The 20,090-nt window shown below is 37.8% G+C and overlaps 1 protein-coding gene across 11 annotated transcripts in view; it reads right to left on the bottom strand.

The window, feature by feature from the left end:
• The window catches only part of Arhgap19 (Rho GTPase activating protein 19), a 71,261-nt gene that overhangs the window by 32,485 nt on the left and 18,686 nt on the right, over positions 1 to 20,090 (bottom strand). For 3 of the 11 annotated variants that reach the window (XM_074078611.1, XM_074078604.1, XM_074078607.1), the window contains exons 2-5: positions 5,847 to 6,112; positions 3,649 to 3,729; positions 1,994 to 2,206; positions 352 to 578 (exon numbers count right to left, since the gene is read on the bottom strand). In XM_074078611.1, coding sequence (XP_073934712.1) covers positions 352 to 578; positions 1,994 to 2,206; positions 3,649 to 3,729; positions 5,847 to 5,931 — 606 coding nt within the window. In that variant the 5' untranslated portion in view covers positions 5,932 to 6,112. Of the gene's footprint in view, positions 1 to 351; positions 579 to 1,993; positions 2,207 to 3,648; positions 3,730 to 5,846; positions 6,113 to 9,173; positions 9,431 to 16,333; positions 16,464 to 20,090 lie in introns of those variants that run through there. The other 8 variants (XM_074078605.1, XM_020177740.2, XM_074078610.1 and 5 more) reach the window with 7 other exon arrangements.

Below are 20,090 nucleotides of genomic sequence, written 5' to 3'. Positions count from 1 at the left end.
ATCTTCACAAATTCATTTGATTTCCCAAGGAAGTTTTCCTATTAAAAAGTAATTTGCAATTACCAACTAAAATAAGTATTCTAGTCTATTTAGCAGCTACAATTTTCCATGAGGAATTTCCATGAATAAGTTGTCATGTGGGTTTATCAGAGGTAGATTCATAAGTAAAGATAGAGCAACTGGTTGCCTCAGGTTTGATAACTCTTGAATGAACTAATAAAGCAAGTTCCTGACCTCATAAAGCTGAAGACTAGACCTTGAACCCTTTATAGTCTCACCAAGGTACAGTCACAGGATGAGGCCCAGCCCAAGAAAAACAAAGCAATTTTTACTCTTCCCCTCAACACTCACATTTTTTGGCCACAGGACATGGGGTGCAAACATAAGGGCAAGGTTATAGGCAGACATCTTATTCTTATCTTGTTTCTTTGCTGTCTGGTACAGGAGATCAAGTAATAACTTCAACAAGTTACGATTGGGTGGAGGGAGCATGAGGAAGAGTAACTGAAGAGCCTCAATTTGCCGCTCCTTATCTGGAATATTAGTCTTGTTTCCTTTATCATCAAACTGCATCAAGTCTTGAAAACAAAAGAAATTACTAGAAAGGAAGAAGAAAATAATGGCAAACAAACAAACAAAAAACCAATGCTATTACTGTTATCTTCCCCTCAATTACTACCAAAGAAAGAAGGAAAAAAAAAAAAAAAAAACCAAGCAGGTCAGGTACATTGGCTCTAATGTATAATCCTAATGGGAGGACCATTGTTTAAGGCCAGCACAGGCAAATAGTTCGAGATACCCCATCTCCAAGTTAACCAGAACAAAAATGGACTGGAGGTGTGGTTCAAGTGGTAGAATGCCTGTTTTACTAGCAGGAAGCCCTGAGTTCAAACCCCAGTCCCACAGAAAGAGAAAACAGAGAGAATGGATTTTGATGGTGTGTGCGCTCAGAGACTATGGCAACCTAACAGCTATGTAATTTAAGAATGAATTCCCTACCACACAGAGCATAAAGAAAACTATTTATGAGCTGAAAATGGACCATTCCCCAAGAGACATTAGAGAAAAAAGCAAACCACAGAACTATGTGTACAATATCCTATCATTACACAAAAAGAGGGAGAAAGGAATATATGTAAGTATTTCTAAATACAAAATACCTCTGAAAGGCTATACAGAAACCAACGTCACTGGCTGACTCTGGGAAAAAGTGGGTGCTGGGGAACAGGGTAGCAATGGAAAGACTTTTCACTGCTTATTTTTTGAAACTTTTTAAATTTTAAGCCATGTGAATGTATTGTCTGCTCAGAAAACAAGTAAAATTATTTTCAAAAAACTAAATTCAAGAGCTGGAAGTGTGGCTCACAAAGTAAAGCACCTGTCTCATAAATGCAAAGCTGAGTTCTAATCCCAGTACTGCCAAAAAAAAATTAATTTCCAAAGGTACAGATGATCGCAACTGAGGCACAGAAATATTTAATAAAGGCCCAAAACCAAAACAAATACCCCAAACCTATAACAATCTTAATGTGTGAATCCATACAACTTTTTTTTTTTTTTTTTTTTTGCAGTACTGGAGTTTGAACTCATGGCCACTCACCAGCCCTTTTTTGCAATGGGTTTTTTTGAGATAGGTTCTGTCTCGAGATCCTCCTGATCTCTGCCTCCTGAGTAGCTAGGATTACCAGCATGAGCCTCCAGCAAACAATACTATTTATTGAGCAACTAAATTGTTTAAAGCCGTATGCTAGGTCCCATAAGGAATACAAAAATAAATAATTACCTGTCCCTTATCTTATTGGTTCCTTATCTTGATAAGAAGCTTATTCACCAAAAAAAAATTTGATTGACTCAAACTTAAGAAGTCCAGCAGTATCTTGAACTCTTAACCAGAATCAGAAGTACTGTCGTGGGTAACAAGCAATGAAAAATTCCAAAGGACTATACTACATGAAAGAAGTATTTATACCTCCTTCTCACTTCCTATACTCACCAACAATTTTGAGGTGTGCATGGAAATGTTTATGTGTCAGCAGAGGTTCTGGTAACTCTCCTAGAAACACTTTCAGCAAGGTGGCAACATCATTTGAATGAAACTCCCCTGATTCCAAGTCAATATCAGTTCCGTTATTGAGAGCATCCCTTAAAATCTGCTGTCGAACACTATTGCCTGGTACTCTAAACAAACCTTCTACTCGTAAGTCTGCTTAGCAGAGGAAAAAAAACAAAAGACAGGCAAAAAGGAAAAACAGAAATTATGATTAATGCAGTACTTTTAAAAGATCCTTTACAAAGCCCTTAAAAGGGAAGTTTTGCCTTTTTTTTTCCCCCAGAGAAACTTGGAACCTACTGACCCCTAACAAGACATATCTAAACATCCCTGAGCACCTTGAGGTCACCCAAACTAAAAGATGGTTCCACTAGGTCATTCACCATCCTGAGGTATATCTAGAAACTCTGAAATTAACTTAATCAATGCTCAGAAGGAGAAAGAAAAATAAATTGAAAGAAAAGCCAAATCTCCCTGAAGACCCCTTCCCCTAGTTCCTCACAAACTTTGGAGGACCTGAGTTCATCTGTGGAGGTTTGTTGCTCCTGTAAACTGTTTTCTCCAGCCCAGAATAAATCTAGAGGCTGCACTGTTCCACAAATTAGAACTCTAACATGTTAGATCACCTTTCAGTCTAAGAGAAAGCTAGAAACAGGGTCATCCCAACTAAACTATTCTTCCCTTCCAACTAGGTTTAAGCTCATCTAAGAAGAGAAAAAGAAAAAAAGAAAAAAAAAAGTGGAACACACTATTTTAGGTTTGATCTGGAAGAAGTTTATCCATGTTTTCATATTTGTATAATGCCCTAATTTGGGGATCCAAGTTCACATATTTACAGAGCCAGGCTGGTATTAGAAAAGAAGTAGGGAACCATAACAAACTGGAGAGCCCATCTTTGTACCTCAGCTGATTGTGACCAATTGATAACTGGGCCCAAAGATGCCAGATCTTCTTATATCTTCAAAGAAGTTGAAAGCCTGGACACTCTCCATTTTAAAACACTGATAACTAATTTTATTATTTTCTTATTTTAATTTTTTTTTGATGGTACTGGGGGGGTTGAACTCAGGCCCTAATTTTATGTTTAATGTAATCCTTTGCCAACAAACAAAACATAAATGCAGATGACTCAAACTCTTTTAAGCTACCAGTCTGCAACCACTGTTCTAGTTTCTCCTAGCACAATGTCCCACATTGATTAAGTCATAAAGAAATGTTTGAAGGCTGGGGGTGTGGCTCAAGTGGTAGAGCACCTGCCAGAAAGCATGAGGCCACTCTGAGTTCAAACCCCAGTACCACAAAATTTACAAAAAAAAGAAGTGTTTGGGTTGGATTTATGAAAGGGGATAAAAAAGAATAACAGGAGGGTGACTTTGATCAAATTACAATATGCATGTATGAAAATGTCATAATGAAACTCCTTTGTACAATTAACATATGCTAATAAAAAACAGAAAAATCTGCCACCTGAAATTATCACTGGTTGGTTCCTTTGTTAATGGTTAATAGGTACCTACTAACTCAAGGCAGTTATCTCTCAGTGGAAAACTGACGGTCCTTTATTAAACAAAGAATAATACAACTTCGAGTAGTCTTACTTTTGTGAAGATACTCAATCAGTTGGTATATTTGAGCAATGCCTTCTTCCGTCAGGGGGGATCCAAATACCACTCCTTTTTCTGAAAAATCATAATAGGACAGGCCTATATTTCATACAAACAGTTCATACTTAAAACCACTAAAGCATCCTATTTTGTAGTTGATCAAATGTTTTCACAGGGTCAATAAACAAAAACCTTTGGGGGAGGGGGATAAGAAAGAGTAATACAGATGGAGTAAATCTGACCAAAGTACATTATATGCATGCATATAAATATCACAATGAAACTCCTTTGTACAATTAATCTTAATTTAAAAAATTTTAAACCTTGACAGTAGTTGTACAGCAGAAAATTCAGTAAGAACAGTCAATCAGCTTTCCAAGTTCAATATTAAACTATAGGTTCCTTGAAGGCAAACACCATTTCCTTTTTGTTTGTTTTTTGGTGGTACTGGGGTCTGATTCAGGGCCTTGCACTTGCTGGGCAGGTGCTCTACCACCTGAGCCACACCATCAGTTCTTTTTGCTCTGGGTCTTACTTTATGCCTGGGATGCTACCATGCCCAGCTTTTTATTGTTTGAGATGAGGTCTTGTAGACTTTTTGCCCTGAATGACCTCAAATTGCAATCCTCTCAATCTATACCTCCCAAGTAGCTAGGATTACAAATGTGATGCCCAAGCCCATTTTCTTTCTTTCTTTCTTTTTTTTTTTTTTTTTTTTTTTTTTGGCTGCACTGTGGTTTGAACTCAGGGCCTCATTCATGCATGCTTGGACTGGCTTTGAACTGTGAGCCTCCTGGTCTCTGCCTCCTGAGTAGCTAGGATTACCGGGTGAGCCATCAGCCCCTTTTCTTATTTAAGTAACAACACCTAGCTCATTGATAGTTAATCTAAAAAGATAAAAAACTTGAGCCATGACTATCAAAAAACACCAGATTATCCACTGGAGGTGGTACAGGATACATTAAAAAAATCTTTTGTATCTCTGGGTTTAATCCCCAGAAACACACACACACACACACACACACACACACACACACACGCACACACGCACGCACGCACCTTAACGATTTGCTTATATTTAATAAAATAAAATGTCTTTTCAAAAGCAGTGCTATAAATTTCTTTATTTCCTAGGAAGGCTTTTTTAGGATGCTTTGTAAGAACTTGTCTTCACAAAGCACTCTACAGAATGAAAACATTTGAGAACTACTGAAATAAATGTTCAGAATGTGCTGTTATACATTCTGAGAACTTAATTTGTCAAATACTGACTATATTTGCTATCAAAAAAATTTTGAACTGTACATATTTCACTCTTGTATTTTGAGGTCTTTCTGCTATAATTGGCTTAAACTACCTCCAGAGGGCTTCTGATTCCATCAACAGGATCTGTTGTCATCCCTCAGGGACTTACAGGCCCTGAGGATAAGGAACAGAAGCGACTGGAGAGAAGCACCTGTTCTGTTCCTCCTCCACCAATGAAGAAATTAAGCATATAACACTTTCCAAAAAATAAAATGCTCAGGGTCTGGGGATGTAGCTCAGTGGTACTTGCCTAGCATGGGTGAGGTCCTGGGTTTAATCCAGTGGGGAGATGGGAGGCAACACATAGATACAATAAGCTCAGACTTTCTTGACCGTACCTCCCTCCCTCTAACTGGGTGCAGTGGCACATTCCTACAGTCCTAGTTACTCAAGAAGGTGAGGCAAGAGAATGGCTTGAACCCAACAGTTTGAAGCCAGCCTGGGCAACATAGCAAGAAACAAAAGAAAGAAAACAAAAACAAAAGATAGAAAAGAAACCTGGAAAATTAAACATTATTTTAATATAGTATTACTAGGGCATGAAAATTAAAATGTTCCTGGTAATTACCTAATCTCTCTCTCTCTCTCTCTCTCTCTCAAACAAGGTCTCACTATGTAGCCCAGGTTTAGCCTTCAACTTATCATCCTGCCTCAGTCTCCTAAGTGCTGGGATTACACATATGTGCTACTATACCTAGGTTAATTATTTCTTTATCTGGGTAGTTTTTAAATCTTTTATTACTACTACTTAAAGTTCTACTAATGAAAATGAGAAAAATGACCAAAAACTGCTTTAGGGTAATCATAACTCCTCAGTGACTGCAGATTTAAGAGTGAAGCCAGGGAGCAGCTGAGACCTGCCCACCCTTCACAGACACATCTCCTACCCTTCCGTTTGAGAGACATCAGAGACCGGAAGAATCCTGAAGCTGGGCCAGCCCCGCCAGGCAACTTAAGTTCCACTTCCCCCATCAGCTGAGCCAACTCAGTTCCAGGTAAATCGATAAGCCTTGTGATATTGCTGACCACCAACTCCGTGAACACCTCGGGTTTCTCATGCCGGAGTTTCTCCACAAAGAAGTCAGGATTGAAAATAATGGGCTGACCTCGAAGGGAAGAATCATTGCAGATAACAAAACTGCAGATGGCATCACTGAAAAAAATGAAACAGAAGAATCTTTGGGGATTATTTTTTATGTTTCTTCTGCCCTATCCAATGGGCTCTTTGGTTCGTGAGTCCACACAAGAACAAAGACTTCCCTACAACCAGCTTCCTGTAATTGGCCCAGCTGCCCTTGGATTCTGTTCCTCAAAAATCACAGAACACTTAAAAGAGTATCGATTCAGCTTTTCCCAGGTCTACAAATAGGTTTTACTTACTTACTCATTTATTTTACAGTGCTGAGGATTAACTCCAGACCTCATGCATGCTAGGCACGGCTCTACCACTGAGCTAATATCCCCAGCCCAGTTTCATCTTAAAGTCTTTCAATTCTGGATGCCTCTGACCCATGCATCATCTAAGTCACCTTTGCACCGAAAGGTTCTCTCCCAGGCTCCTACTGTCTGGTAGTTTTCCACTCTCATGTTATGTTTGACTACACTCCTAGAAAAGCTCCTTTGACTCTCAGAAATATTTTGTTTCCTGTGCTTTGTTTCCCAGTGACTGACTACTTCTAATGCATTTTATATTTAAGAATTGCACTATTCCATGTCTTACAGCAGACATATCATTGCTTGTACCCATCATCAATTAACTCTACTAGCGTCTTCTAACCCTTATTATATAAACAGTCATCAATTATATAACTGATTAACAGATATAACATAAGTCAGAAAGGACAAGTTATCATATCTCAGTCAAACAAAGTTAAATTCACCTGACCCATGCAAACATTTCAACAATAAAAATAGTCACAACTTAAAACTTTCTGATACACCTCAGATATCAAAGTACTGTTCCAGGAAAAGTGACACCTCTAAATATTTTGTTTTGTTTTGTTTTGTTTTACGGTACTGGGGCTTGAACTCAAGACCTTCACCTTAACCCACTACATCAGCCCAGTTTTTTGTGATAGGGTTTTTCAAGATAGAGTCTCGTAAACTATGTGCCTGGGCTGACTTCAGACTGGGATCCTGATCTCTGCCTCCTGAGTAGCTAGGATTACAGGCATGAGCCTATAAATATTAAACATAACTAACCAATAAGATACTTTGTCAACAAAACATGACTAATTTTTAAAAAGAGTATAATGAAAGCAGGCAGAGGTAAACTTCAAAGTTCATCTCTACTTCCTTGAAAAATTATTACGCATTTTTTTAGCAGTACTGGGGTTTGAACTCAGGACTTGGAACTTGCTAGGCAGGCACTCTACCTATTAAACCATATCCCCAATTCTTTTTTGCTTTAGTTATTATTAATCAATAGTCCAAATTTTCAGTTGGTGACTACTAGATACCTTCTTTTCTCTAAAATGATAATATACTATAAAAAAATCACAAAAGCCAGGTGAGAGGAGGGTCTAGGTTTGAAGTTAGGCTGAGGAAATAGTTCGTGAGACCCCATTTACCAAACAACCAGAGCAAAATGGACTGGAGGTGTGGCTCAAGAGTAGAGTGCCTGCTTTTATAAGCACAGAGTTCCGAGTTCAAACGCCAATCTTTCCAAAAAAGAAAAATGAAAAGAAATCACATACAGCCAGGTACAGTGGCTCAAACCTGTAATGCTAACTACTCAGGAATTGGAGACTAGACTGGTAACACTTTGAGGTCAGCCTGAGCAAAAAGTTCACAATATCCCATCTCAACTGATGGGTGGATGGCAGTGATGCATGTCTATCATCTCCAGCTACGTGAGAAAACACAAACCCCAGTACTGGGGTTTGAACTCATGGCCTACACTTTGAGCCATTCCACCACCTCTTGGCTGTGAAGGGTTTTTCAAAATAGGGTCTCAGGAACTATTTGCCCAGGCTGGCTTCGAACTTTGATCCTCCTCATCTCTGCCTTCCAAGCAGCTAGGATTACAGGTGTGAGCCACCGACACCCAGCTTAGAACGATTTTTTCCTTGATTTTTTTTTTAACACACTAGGATAGAGTATTTCTCCCATATAAATTTAAAGATGCCAATTATTATAATATAAACCAATTAGAATCAGAAGAAATTTTATCTTAAACCTTTGACAAGAGCCTCCTTTTTAAATATCAGTTGAAACTATTATTTATAATCACTGCCAATGAGAAATTGCCACTCTTATTGAGAAAATTATGAAATGTGCTAGTATACCCCCCAAAAAAAATCATACAATTTATCACATCTAAACTAATCTTTTTATGGAGCACACATCCCTTTTAATTCTGAATAAATGATTTTCAGATCAGACTAGTTCTAACATATTACTGTGTATGAATAGCACCCATTATATTCCTTTAATGGAAGCATGTATACATATAAAATCAATAACTCTCCCCCCCCAAAAAAAAAACCAATCTTTTATTTTTTTAATGTTCAGAGAATGATTCAGTTAAGATTCTAAGACTTTTTGTCACAGTTGACCCTTACAGCACTAAACTTGATCAAATAAACGTTTGAGAAAGGAGCTAGGAGCACAAAGCCCCTAGCTATTTTGTTTCTCAATATAATCCTTCCTAACCTCAACCTGCTCCTCACTAAACAGTCTGAACCGAAACAGGTTCAAGGCTGCTGCAGCTATTTATACAGAATGCAAAAAAAGATGCCCTGGAAATCCTAACACAAAAGTAATGCATAACCAATCTCATTTCTTTTCCCCTTTGCTTCCCTCTTCCCTCCCATGTTCATTCGTTTTTATTAGGCCACATTTTAATTTTTCTTTAAGCTAGTTTTTTTTTTTTAACCTTTCCACACTTTTTCCAAATGGAATATCTGGTAAGACAATTTCTAAAAGATGGAAATGATTTTAAAAAGGAAAATGGAAGATAACAGATGGAAACTCCAGGTATAGCAGGTAATTTTTTTAAAGCTATTCTCATATTACAAAGCCCACTAATCCCTTTCCAAAGAATATATAATACCACAATACAAAACTAAGAATATCAAGGAACATGTTTAGGAACTTAAAAGATTTCCAGGACTAAATAAGAAAACACTGTATTTAAACAAAAATAACTTCTTACTCTACAATATTTTAAAACTCGTAAGTTTGCTAAAGTTCAAGAAAAATAAATTTCTTACATAAGTGCTGAAAGCTTCCGATGAGGCATTGGTAAATCTAGGAGACAGGAAAAAAGCTTTCTCCTTGTTTGTGTGACAAAGGAACTCTCCTTTCTCTGCCCCAGCACAGCCTACACAAATTCCAGACATGTTAGAGGACACAAGGACACATTATGGGGCCTGAAAGGCGGTACTTATTAGGACTGTGAGTGCTTTTCTGCAAGCAGGAACAAAACAGAAGTAAAATATTGGACAAGATAACCATTTTTGCCAACACATACATGAAGCTCAACAGCAGACTGCTATCTCCACTCTGACAGTCACATAATGTAGGAGGATAACAATGAGTAATTTTACAATATGGGGGAAAGGAGTAATCCCTACCTCACATCATACACAAAAAAGAAATTACAGACAAAATAAAGATCTAAATGTAGAAAACCAAACTTTAGAAAGCAATCTTGTTTTTTTGGGTTTGGAGGAGATTTTTGCAGGGCCTCATACATGCTAACCATCCAACCACTGATTTATATCCCCAGCCCTAAGAACAATATTTATGAATAAATTAATGAATCACAAGAAGTTTTTTTTTTTAATAAGACATAAAAAGCACAATTCACAAAGAAAAGGTTGATAAATTTACCTAAATTTTAAATTTGTATACTGGGCATGGGTGACTCATGCCTATAATCCTAACTAGTTGGGAGGCTAAGATCAGGAGAATTGCAATTCAAGGCCAGCCCAGGCAAATAGCTCACAAAGAGCCCATCTCCAAAAATAACCAGAGCAAAAATGGACTGGAGATGTGGCTCAAGTGGCAGAGCACCTGCCTTGCTAGCACAAAGCCCTAAATTCAAACGCCAGTCCCACCAAAAAAATATAGTCAGATAGATAGTATAAAAAATGACATTATAAACTTTTTTTTTTTTTAAATGAAGTCACAATGCCCCTGCAGAAGGAAACTGGATGAAAAAAGCTTTTCACTTTTCACCAGGAATGGTGGCTCGAACCTGTAATCCTAGCTACCTGGGAGGTAGAGATTGGGATTATCACCGTTCCAGAATAGCTAGAGCAAAAAGTTCACAAGACCCCATTTCAACCAATGTGCCTGTCATCCCAGCTACACAGGGAAGCACAAATTTGCCATTCAGGCTGCACGGGCATAAAGGGAGACGATATTTCAAAAATAACCAATGCAGGGCTGGAGGTGTGACTCAAGTAGTAGAGCACCTGCCTAGCAAGCATGAAGCTCTAAGTTCAAACCCCAGTACTGTCAATAAATAAATAACCAATGCAAAAAGGGCTAGTGAAATGGCTCAAGTGGTTAAGTGCCTGCATCACAAGAACAAGGCTGAGTTGAACAATTTAAAAAAAAAAAAAAAAAACTATCACTATATTTTCTTTGGGGGTTTGTTGGTTTTTGTTTTGCAGCCCTAGGAATCAAACACAGAACTTTATACATGCCAGGCAAGAGCTTTATCTCTAAACCATATCCCCAACCCTCTGCAAACATACTACCATTCATAATAAATAAAAGAACACATAAATCTGAAACTTCAATAAAAGACAAGCTATAGACTAGAATAAGATATTGGTGTTTAGATTTTTCTAGTTTTATTCTGTCTTTGTTATTGTGATTGCTGTTATTTCCTTTTTAAATGTTTGATTAAGTGGCTGATAAAGCCATCTGGACCTAGAGTTTTCTTTGTGAGAAGGTTTTTAATTACATATTTAAATCATTTTGTGTTATAGGGCTATTCATGTTTTCTATTTATTCTTGTGTTAACTTTGGTAAACTGTATATTTCTAGAAATTTGTCTACTTCACATAAACTTTATAACTTTATTGGCATAAACAAGGTTATAAATGCTCTCTTATCTTTTTGAGGACTCCAGGTTCTATATTGATGACCTCCAAATCTTTCTTTCTGATATTGGCAATCTGTTTTCTCTTTTTTTAAGTTATGAATATTGCTGAGTGCCGGTGGCTCATACCTGTAATTCTAGCTACTCAGGAGGTAGAGATCAGGAGGCTGTTCAAAGACAGCCTGGGCAAATAGTTTGTAAGACCCTATCTCAAAAAAAGAATAAAAAAAAAAAATCACAAAAAAGGGCTGGTGGTATAGGCCCTGAGTTCAAACCCCAGAACCATAAATAAATATATATATATTTATTTATGGCAAATAGTTGGAAAGACCCTATTTCAAAAAAAAAAAAAAAAATCACAAGAAAGGGTTGGTGTAGTAGTTCAAGGTGTAGGCCCTGACTTCAAAGCCCAGTCCAAAAAAAAAGAAATATATGCTTGAAATCAGGGTAGGAAAACAATTTTTAAATAAGACCTAAAAAATATTACTCATAAAAAATATCTGACTTCATTAAAATAACAACTAGTCAGATGCCAGTGGTTTACATCTGTAATACTAGCTACATGGGAAGCTAAGATTAGGAGGATCGAGGTTTGAGGCCAATCTAGGCAAATAGTTCTCCAGATCCCATCTCCAAAATAATCAGGGTAAAATGGACTGGAGGTGTGGCTCAAGTGGTACCTGCCTAGCAAACATGAAGGCCTGAGTTCAAACCCCAGTATCACCAAAAAAATGAACTTGTGTTCATCAAAATACAGCATTAACCACAGGACAGGAAAATATACCTGTTAACATAAATAACCAAAAAATGGCTCAAATCCTAAATAGATTAAGCAATGTATTCACAGATCAGTAAGGATTTTTACAAACTCAATAGATCAATAAGAATTTTTACAACCCAATAGAAAAACAGGCATGGAAGTCAAACAAAATCTCATTTAAAAAGATAACTAAATGGTCAATATATTCATGAAAAAATGTTCAATATTATTAGACATCAAGAAAATTAAAATAACAATGACATTATCCATCAGAATGATACATATGAAAGAGATGGACAACAGCAAAGTTTAGAGAAAGCAACAGGAACTCTCTTGTACTGACAGTGGAGATAAATATTGGTACTATCTTTTTGGCAAACTGTTCTTACCTACTATAGGGAACAAAATGATGTCTATTCTATTTCATTCCTAACATGCACACCAAAAATTGCAAACAAGAATGTTCATTGCTAGTTGGGGATGCTTAGTAATACAGCACTTGCTTAGCTTGCATGAGGCCCTGGGTTTGATCCAAGCACTGAGGAATTAAAAAAAAAAAAAAAACCCCTCTGGTATTAACAATGGAATATTATACGGTAATGAAAATGGACAGGTTCAGAGCGATACAAACCATCATGGATGAAACTCACAAAAAATGATGAGCAGCTGGGCACTGGTGGCTCACGCCCATAATCCTTAGCTACTTGGGAGGCAGAGATCAGGAAGACAGCAGTTCCAAGCCAACTGGGGCTGGGGGTGTAGCTCAGTGGTTAAATGTTTGCCTAGTATACATGAGGCCCTGAGTTTGACCCCAAGTATTGCAAAAAAAAAGTTTTCTCTCTCAAAAACACCCAGCAAAAAAAAAAAAGGCTGGTGGAGTGGCTCAAGTAGTCAAGTGCCTGCCTAGCAAGTGTGAGGCTGAGTTCAAACCCTACCACTGCCAAAAAAAAAAAAATGAGCAAAACAACATACATATATGTGTGTGTGCGCGCACACACACACACACACACACACACACACACACAGATAATTACATAACATTTATACCAAATTTTAAGTCTCTTTTTTTTTTTTTTGGGTGATACTGAGTTTGAACTCAGGGCCTCATGCTTCCTGGGCAGGTACTCTACCACTTGAGCCACTCCACCAGCCTGATATCAAATTTTAAAAGCAGACATAACTAGTGTTTAGAGAAACTTGTTTATGTAGAAAACTATAAAAAGAAGCAAAGATGTATTTACCCTTCATAAAATTCAGGTACTGAGGGAGGGATTCCATTTCAATTATATAGAAAAAGCACTGAGTTCACTCCTTGCTTATATTAGACACCAGAATAAAGTCCTGATGGGGTGGACTGTATAAAATATAAGTAAAATGAAATTCAGGATAATGTTTACCTTGTGCGGGTAGCGATTAAGAGAGCTGATAGAGTGGCTCAAGTGATAGAGCATCTGCCCAGCAATCATGATGCTGAGTTCAAACCCCATTACCACTCCCTGGCCCCTCTCCAAACAAAAGAGGCCTGAAAGCATAAGAGGCGTTTCCAGAGTGCTAGCAAAGTTCTTGTGATAAATCACTGACCTATGGTAGAATGGAGAGGGTTTGAACCAAACAGGGAAAATTGTTAGGATTTGCTGAAGTTGGATGATGAAAAACAATACTAATTATATTATTTTATATCCTTATATCCACAACCAACATTGCATGGCAATATTTTTGAAGAAACTAAGTAGTTTTGGCCTAAATCTTGCTAGTTTGATATAAATATCATTGAGGGGCTGGGCGTATAGTTCAGAGGTAAAATGAGTACTCAGAATGTGTGAGGCTTTCATGAAGAAGAACGAAATGTTATCATTCGCTGGTAAATGGATGGAATTGGAGAACATCATTCTGAGTGAGGTTAGCCTGGCCCAAAAGACCAAAAATCGTATGTTCTCCCTCATATGTGGACATTAGATCAAGGGCAAACACAACAAGGGGATTGGACTATGAGCACATGATAAAAGCGAGAGCACACAAGGGAGGGGTGAGGATAGGTAAGACACCTAAAAAACTAGCTAGCATTTGTTGCCCTTAATGCAGAGAAACTAAAGCAGATACCTTAAAGCAACTGAGGCCAATAGGAAAAGGGGACCAGGAACTAGAGAAAAGGTTAGATCAAAAAGAATTAACCTAGAAGGTAACACCCACGCACAGGAAATCAATGTGAGTCAATGCCCTGTATAGCTATCCTTATCTCAACCAGCAAAACCCCTTGTTCCTTCCTATTATTGCTTATACTCTCTCTACAACAAAATTAGAGATAAGGGCAAAATAGTTTCTGCTGGGTATTGAGGGGGGGAGCGGGAGGGGGTGGAGTGGGTGGTAAGGGAGGGGGTGGAGTGGGTGGTAAGGGAGGGGGTGGGGGCAGGGGGGAGAAATAAACCAAGCCTTGTATGCACATATGAATAATAAAAGAAAAATGAAAAAAAAAAAAAAAAGAATGTGTGAGGCTTCAATCTGCAGCAATGAAAAACAAAAACAAACAAACACAATCAGAGTACATATTAAAAGTTCTTTTCCTCACTATGAAAGTATTAAAAAAGTGTTTGTAGGGCTGGGGATGTGGTTCAGTGATCAACCACTTGCCTAGCACATTAGGGGTACTGGGTTCAATTCCCTGCACCAGAAAAAAAAAATTGGGGCCCAGATCTGTTCAGAACCAGAATTAAAAGCAGGTACATAGGGGCTGGGGATTTAGCTCAGCGGAAAAGTACTTGCCTGGCAGGTGCAAGGCCCTGAGTGCTGTCCTCAGCACAGAGCGGGTGGGGAGAGCAGGTATGCAGGCATACAGAAAAAGCAAGGGCTCCAGGGAACTATCGTAAGGAATGGCAGAAACCAGACTCCTCAAAAATAGTATTTTTATAATCTATTTACACTATACAAGTATTACTTTCACCACTAGGTGGTACTCTGCATGTAAGGCAATATGCTTGGTGAAAGGACTGGAAACAGTATCCACAGCTGAAAAATCAATTACAGAAAAATGAAATGCAAGTGCTTTTGAGACATGTTGAACTCATGAATCTGCAAAATTCAAGGCAGCAGAAAAAAAACCTGCATCCTGCAGATGTAGCTTTTGGCTGACTCCTACCCAAACTGCATACCCACAAAACTAAATATTTCCTCCTGGGTGAATTGCTTAACTTTGATTTGTTCTCCAAGAACCACAACCTTGGCAGCATCTATCAAAATATGAGCTATATTTAAAGTTGTCTAAGCCTGACTTACTACCCTGAAAGAAGTATGCACTCTTACTGCTTTTTCAACCCTAAAAGGCTCTGAAACATGGCTTTAAATATATCACTTTATCAGGTGTTATTAAGTAAGGAATCTATACAAGTATTAAAGACTACTATAGTCTTCCCTATTTCTACATATCAAATGTAAATAGGTTTCATGAAAATTATGCATAGAGAAGACAAAAAAAAGCCCCATGTGCCCAAGCTCACAGGTGTTTTTATTTTTTTTTTTCTATTTTTTTTTAATTTCTTTTATTCATATGTACACACAATGTTTGGGTCATTTCTCCCCCCTTCCCCCTCTGCCCTCTCCCTTTCCCCCATCCATCTCCCTCTCCCCCCTCACCCCTTCGCTACCAGGCAGAATTGCCCTTACCTCTAAGTTTGTTGAAGAGAGATTATAAACAATAATAGGAAGGACCAAGGGTTTTTGCTAGTTGAGATAAGGACAGCTTATACAGGGAGTTTACTCGCATTGCTTTCCTGTACATATGTGTTACATTCTAAGTTAATTCTTCTCGAACTAATCTTTTCTCTAGTTTTCACAGGTTGTTTTTAATACCAGAAACAGTTCAAAGTTGAAAAGTAGAAAGCTAGGATTTCAGAGAACCATATCTAATTTCTTAGATAACTATCTTAAAACATTTACACCCTGAGATCTGCCCTTAAGAGGCACTGTCCAAGGTTTTGTAATATGGACCTCTTATCTTGAATTTAGATTCCAATAGTCTGCAAAATGCATTCAGCCCCCATATTTGATCTCAACTTAAATTAATTTCAGATACTAGAGCAACCTGACATAAATGGTAACCTAGAGATGAAAGAATTCTTAACTGTTCACCTTCTTAACTAAACATTGTTGGACACCTAAGATTTTCTTCTATGGAATGACGATCCAATGTTCTCAAACAGTAATTACTCTTTTCAGAGTATCAATAATGGCAATTTATTGACTTATCTACTTGGTAACTTTTATCATTACGGATATTAAAAGAATTGGTGTTAATTTTGTTGTAGCTTTTTCCTTAAATTTTCTTCCCCAAGCTGGTGTACAATGGGAAAGAAGCAATTTGTATTCAGAAGTAACATCAAAATTCTCTATTTGGAGAAAGTTCTATAAGATACTTCACTCACAAAAGAATCTCCCCCTTCACTCAGGAGGCTAAAGTAGCTGGATTGTGAGTCCAAGACCATCCTAGGCCACACAGCAAGATTCTATCTTAAAAAAAAGACAGAAAAAAGCTGGGCGCAGTTGGGTCACGCCTGTAATCTTACCTACTCAGGAGACAGATCAGGAGGATCACGGTTCAAAGCCAGCCCTGGCAAATAGTTCTGGAGACCCTATCTCAAAAAATTGAGCTGATTGAGTGGCTCAAGGTGAAGGCCCTGAGTTCAAGCTCCAGTACTGCAAAAAAAAAAAAAAAAAACCCTCTTATCATGTATGTCAAAACTGTTTACTTCTCAAAAAAAAGTAGCATCAAAGCTTCATGAGTCTCTTTTCCAATATTTTAAATGCCATGAGTCTCAAGCAATTAAAACTAGAAGGAATTCTATGTATGATCACATTAGTTTTTTAAGATTACTTCTCTATCCATTTGTTCCAGAGTCCAGAGTGATACATACTATCCAAGAGACAGCTAATGCTTTTGTCTGGACCATGACTTACTGAAAATTCTTTTTTGTTTTTTTGAGACAGGGTCTCATGCTGGCCTGGAATTCATTATACACCCCTAGGTTAGCTCCCTGAGTACTGGAATTACAGGGGCACACCACCACATCCAGCCTTGAAAATTCTTAAGAGCTTCTATAATTTTAATCAACAGAAGTACTCAATATTGCACAAATCTAATCATAAATCTCTTCATAAGAAGATCATAAGAAGCATAAAAGCACAAAGTGAATTGCTTTTCCGAGACAAACACAAGATAGCCAAACAAGCAATCAGTCACTCATGTGTCATTTAAAATCAATCCAACTATAATCTACTAAGTGCTTCATAATTTAAAATAAGAGGTATGAGGATAAGAAACTACAGTAAGCGTCTGACCTCTAGGAGCTTAAAATTCACTAAGCACTACAAGATTATAAATAGTAGCTAAAGACTACAACACAGAAGATGATATAAGATCAATTGCCAAATACATAGTACAATAAAGGTTCTAAGAATTCAGAAATAGGAGAGAATCCTTTGCTCTTACAGAAAAATTCAGACTTGAAGTAGATCTCATTAGATGATTTGGACACACTCCTGCTATCCCAGTACCCAGGAGGCTAAGGCAAGAGGATCACAAATTAGAGGCCAGGCCAGATTACATATGGCTAGCTCCTGGCTAACCTGGACTAAATGGCGAGGTCCTATCTCAAAAAAAAAAAAGTGACCAGTACTTAAATAAGGTGCTTTTGTCTAGTTTATGTTTAACATAAAATGCCTTCTCCACACATTAATGGCAAGTCTTTCTCAAAACCACCTAAAGCAAAGAGGAGTATGGGGGGGCGGGGGATAGCATAGTGACCATCTGGTTTTCTCCCACCATTTTCTCCTTCCTCTGGCGACAACATTCCCATTTTCCTTTGGGCAATAACTTCTTCCATTCTTTCAATTTATGTGATTTGGCAGGCACTTAAATGTGTGCATATGACCCAGGCTGAACCAACAGAAACATTCTGTTCTTCTCATTAATTCAGCCAAAGGCCCACAAGTCAAACTGGGACAAAAAAAAGACTCAAGTCCACAACTCCTGCTAAAATTGCTAAGACTGATATTGGTGATCCATTATTGCCACCTTTTGTAGAGAATCTGCCTTTTTATAAAGAAAACACAGAGGAAATCAGATATAAGAAAGCAAGACGCAGGCACCTAGTAATTGAGCACTGAGATTTTGATACAGATCAAGCCTTGCTTAATCTACAACCCTAACTTTTTAGTTTCTTGAGCAAATTAATAGTCTCATTTTGCTTAAGCTAGTTTTAATTTCTGTCATGTAACTGAAAGAATCCTAGCAAATATAAAGGTGTAAATCTGCTTGCCACTAATATAAAACTGAGCCCTCCCTTCTATATCTTCCCCTTCAGAGGACAGAGTTGTCTCTTTGGGTACTCTGCTCCTACCCAAGAGAGGACATCCTCTCTTCTCTTGTGCTTCTCCCTTCCATACCATTTTTCTAATGCTTCTTAGCTTTGTTTTGTTCCTTTGATGCTACAGATTGAATCCTGGGCCTTGCTCATAAGTACAATGGTACACTTACTGAGACAAATTGGGTAAACAAGATGGAAGTCAAATCTTGGAAAGGTCATACTTCAGATGAGAAATATTAAATGCTAACACTCAGAAAGGACCATAACATTCCAGTAAAATCTCTTCAATTTACCCATGAAGAAGGAACCAATGTAGACTTATATTAAGTGTCACAAGAGAAAGTGACAATCCTATGCCACCACATCATATTCTCCAAAGCAGAATATAAAATAAACAGAACATGTCTAACAAGAAGTTAGAAACAAGGATCTGACTTAGAGAAACCTCTTGGCCTGGGGATGTAGCTCAGTGGTAGAGCAACTGTCTAGCATGAACAAGGCCCTGGGTTTGATCCCTAGCAGTGCAATAAATTCATAAACAAATAAATAAAGGAGTCATCTACAAAGCTAGCAATCTGCAAAGGTAAACCTAAAGGGAAAGAACATACAAAAGGCAAAGACCAAACCTTGGAGAATTAAGTACAGCCAAACAAGGTGGTATACTCAGCTAAGAAAAAAAAAAAAAAACTTGATAGTACCTGGATAATGGAAGCCAAAAAAAGAGAAACTTTTAAAAGCATATGTGAACAGTTGGCTCAGGGGGTAGAGTGCTTGCTAGAAAAGTGCAAGACCCTTAATTAAAAAAAAAAATCTTAGCACAAAAACATACGTGAACAGTGAAAACCAGCAGAGATCAGAAAAATGGAAACCAGGATGTGGGCACTTAGGGCACCATGCTCTTACACAAGTACACCTTGTATTCAGAAATCTCACTAAAAGCAATTGAAATCTTATTTCCACAAGAAATAGCACTCTCTTTTTGGTAAGCTATCCCCCATCACCCCAACTTCTGCCAAAACCAGCCCAAATTGGGAGTGGTAGTACAGGCCTGTAATCCTAGCACCCAAGATGCTGAGGTAGCAGGATCCTGAGTTTGATGCCAGCCCAGGCTACAGAGCAAGACCCTATCTCAAAAAAAGAAAAAGAAAACCAAAAGAAGCACACAAAAAAAAAAAAAAAACTTAAAATAACCATTTATCTATCAATAGCAAAATGGGTTAATAAACTATAACATATAATGGAATTCTACAGATCTTCCTAGCTATGCCTCCCATATAGCTAGGATTATAGACATGGGCCACCAAGTCCATCTTATCTGTTGAGATTGTTGGCGGGGGGAGTAGGTGTCTTTACCAACTTTTTGCGTCTGGCCTCGAACCATGCAACTGACAAAGTGTAAGAAAAGAGAATGCATTTAATATTGATGTTCCCAACATTCTCCTTAGACTAAAATAGGTTTGGCGATTTAGGATTACAATTCATCTAGCATACTAGTTGACTCTACATACAATATCCTAAAGGATGCTGCTCCTTAGTTTTCCCTCTTTAGAATTTGCATTCACCACAGTAAGAATATTTAATTAAGCTTGGCATGTTGGCTCAAACCTATAATCCAAGCACTCTCTCCAGAGGCAAGAGGATCACGAGTTCAAGGCCAGCCTAAGCTACATAGCAAGCCCGTCTTTTGGGGACAAGAAAAATAAGGAGAAAGATATGGGAGTTTGCAATGAAGTATTCATTTTCATAGCAGGGAGCCAACACTAAGATACCAATTTTTATATGAAAGTATTTCAAGAAATAGAGGCATAACTTTATTAAAGTTACAGTAAAAACCACTAGAATTAAAAACAAAAAGCTGAAAGTGACAATGAAGATCAAATACTTAGTCTTCATTTTATGTTCCCATATCCTACTTGAGAAACAAAATTTTAACTGTTCTCAGAAGAGAATGAGAATA

Source organism: Castor canadensis, chromosome 7, assembly GCF_047511655.1.
Source record: "Castor canadensis chromosome 7, mCasCan1.hap1v2, whole genome shotgun sequence".
In the NCBI taxonomy this organism is placed as follows: domain Eukaryota; kingdom Metazoa; phylum Chordata; class Mammalia; order Rodentia; family Castoridae; genus Castor; species Castor canadensis.
This window is presented reverse-complemented; position numbering and strand designations above follow the sequence as displayed.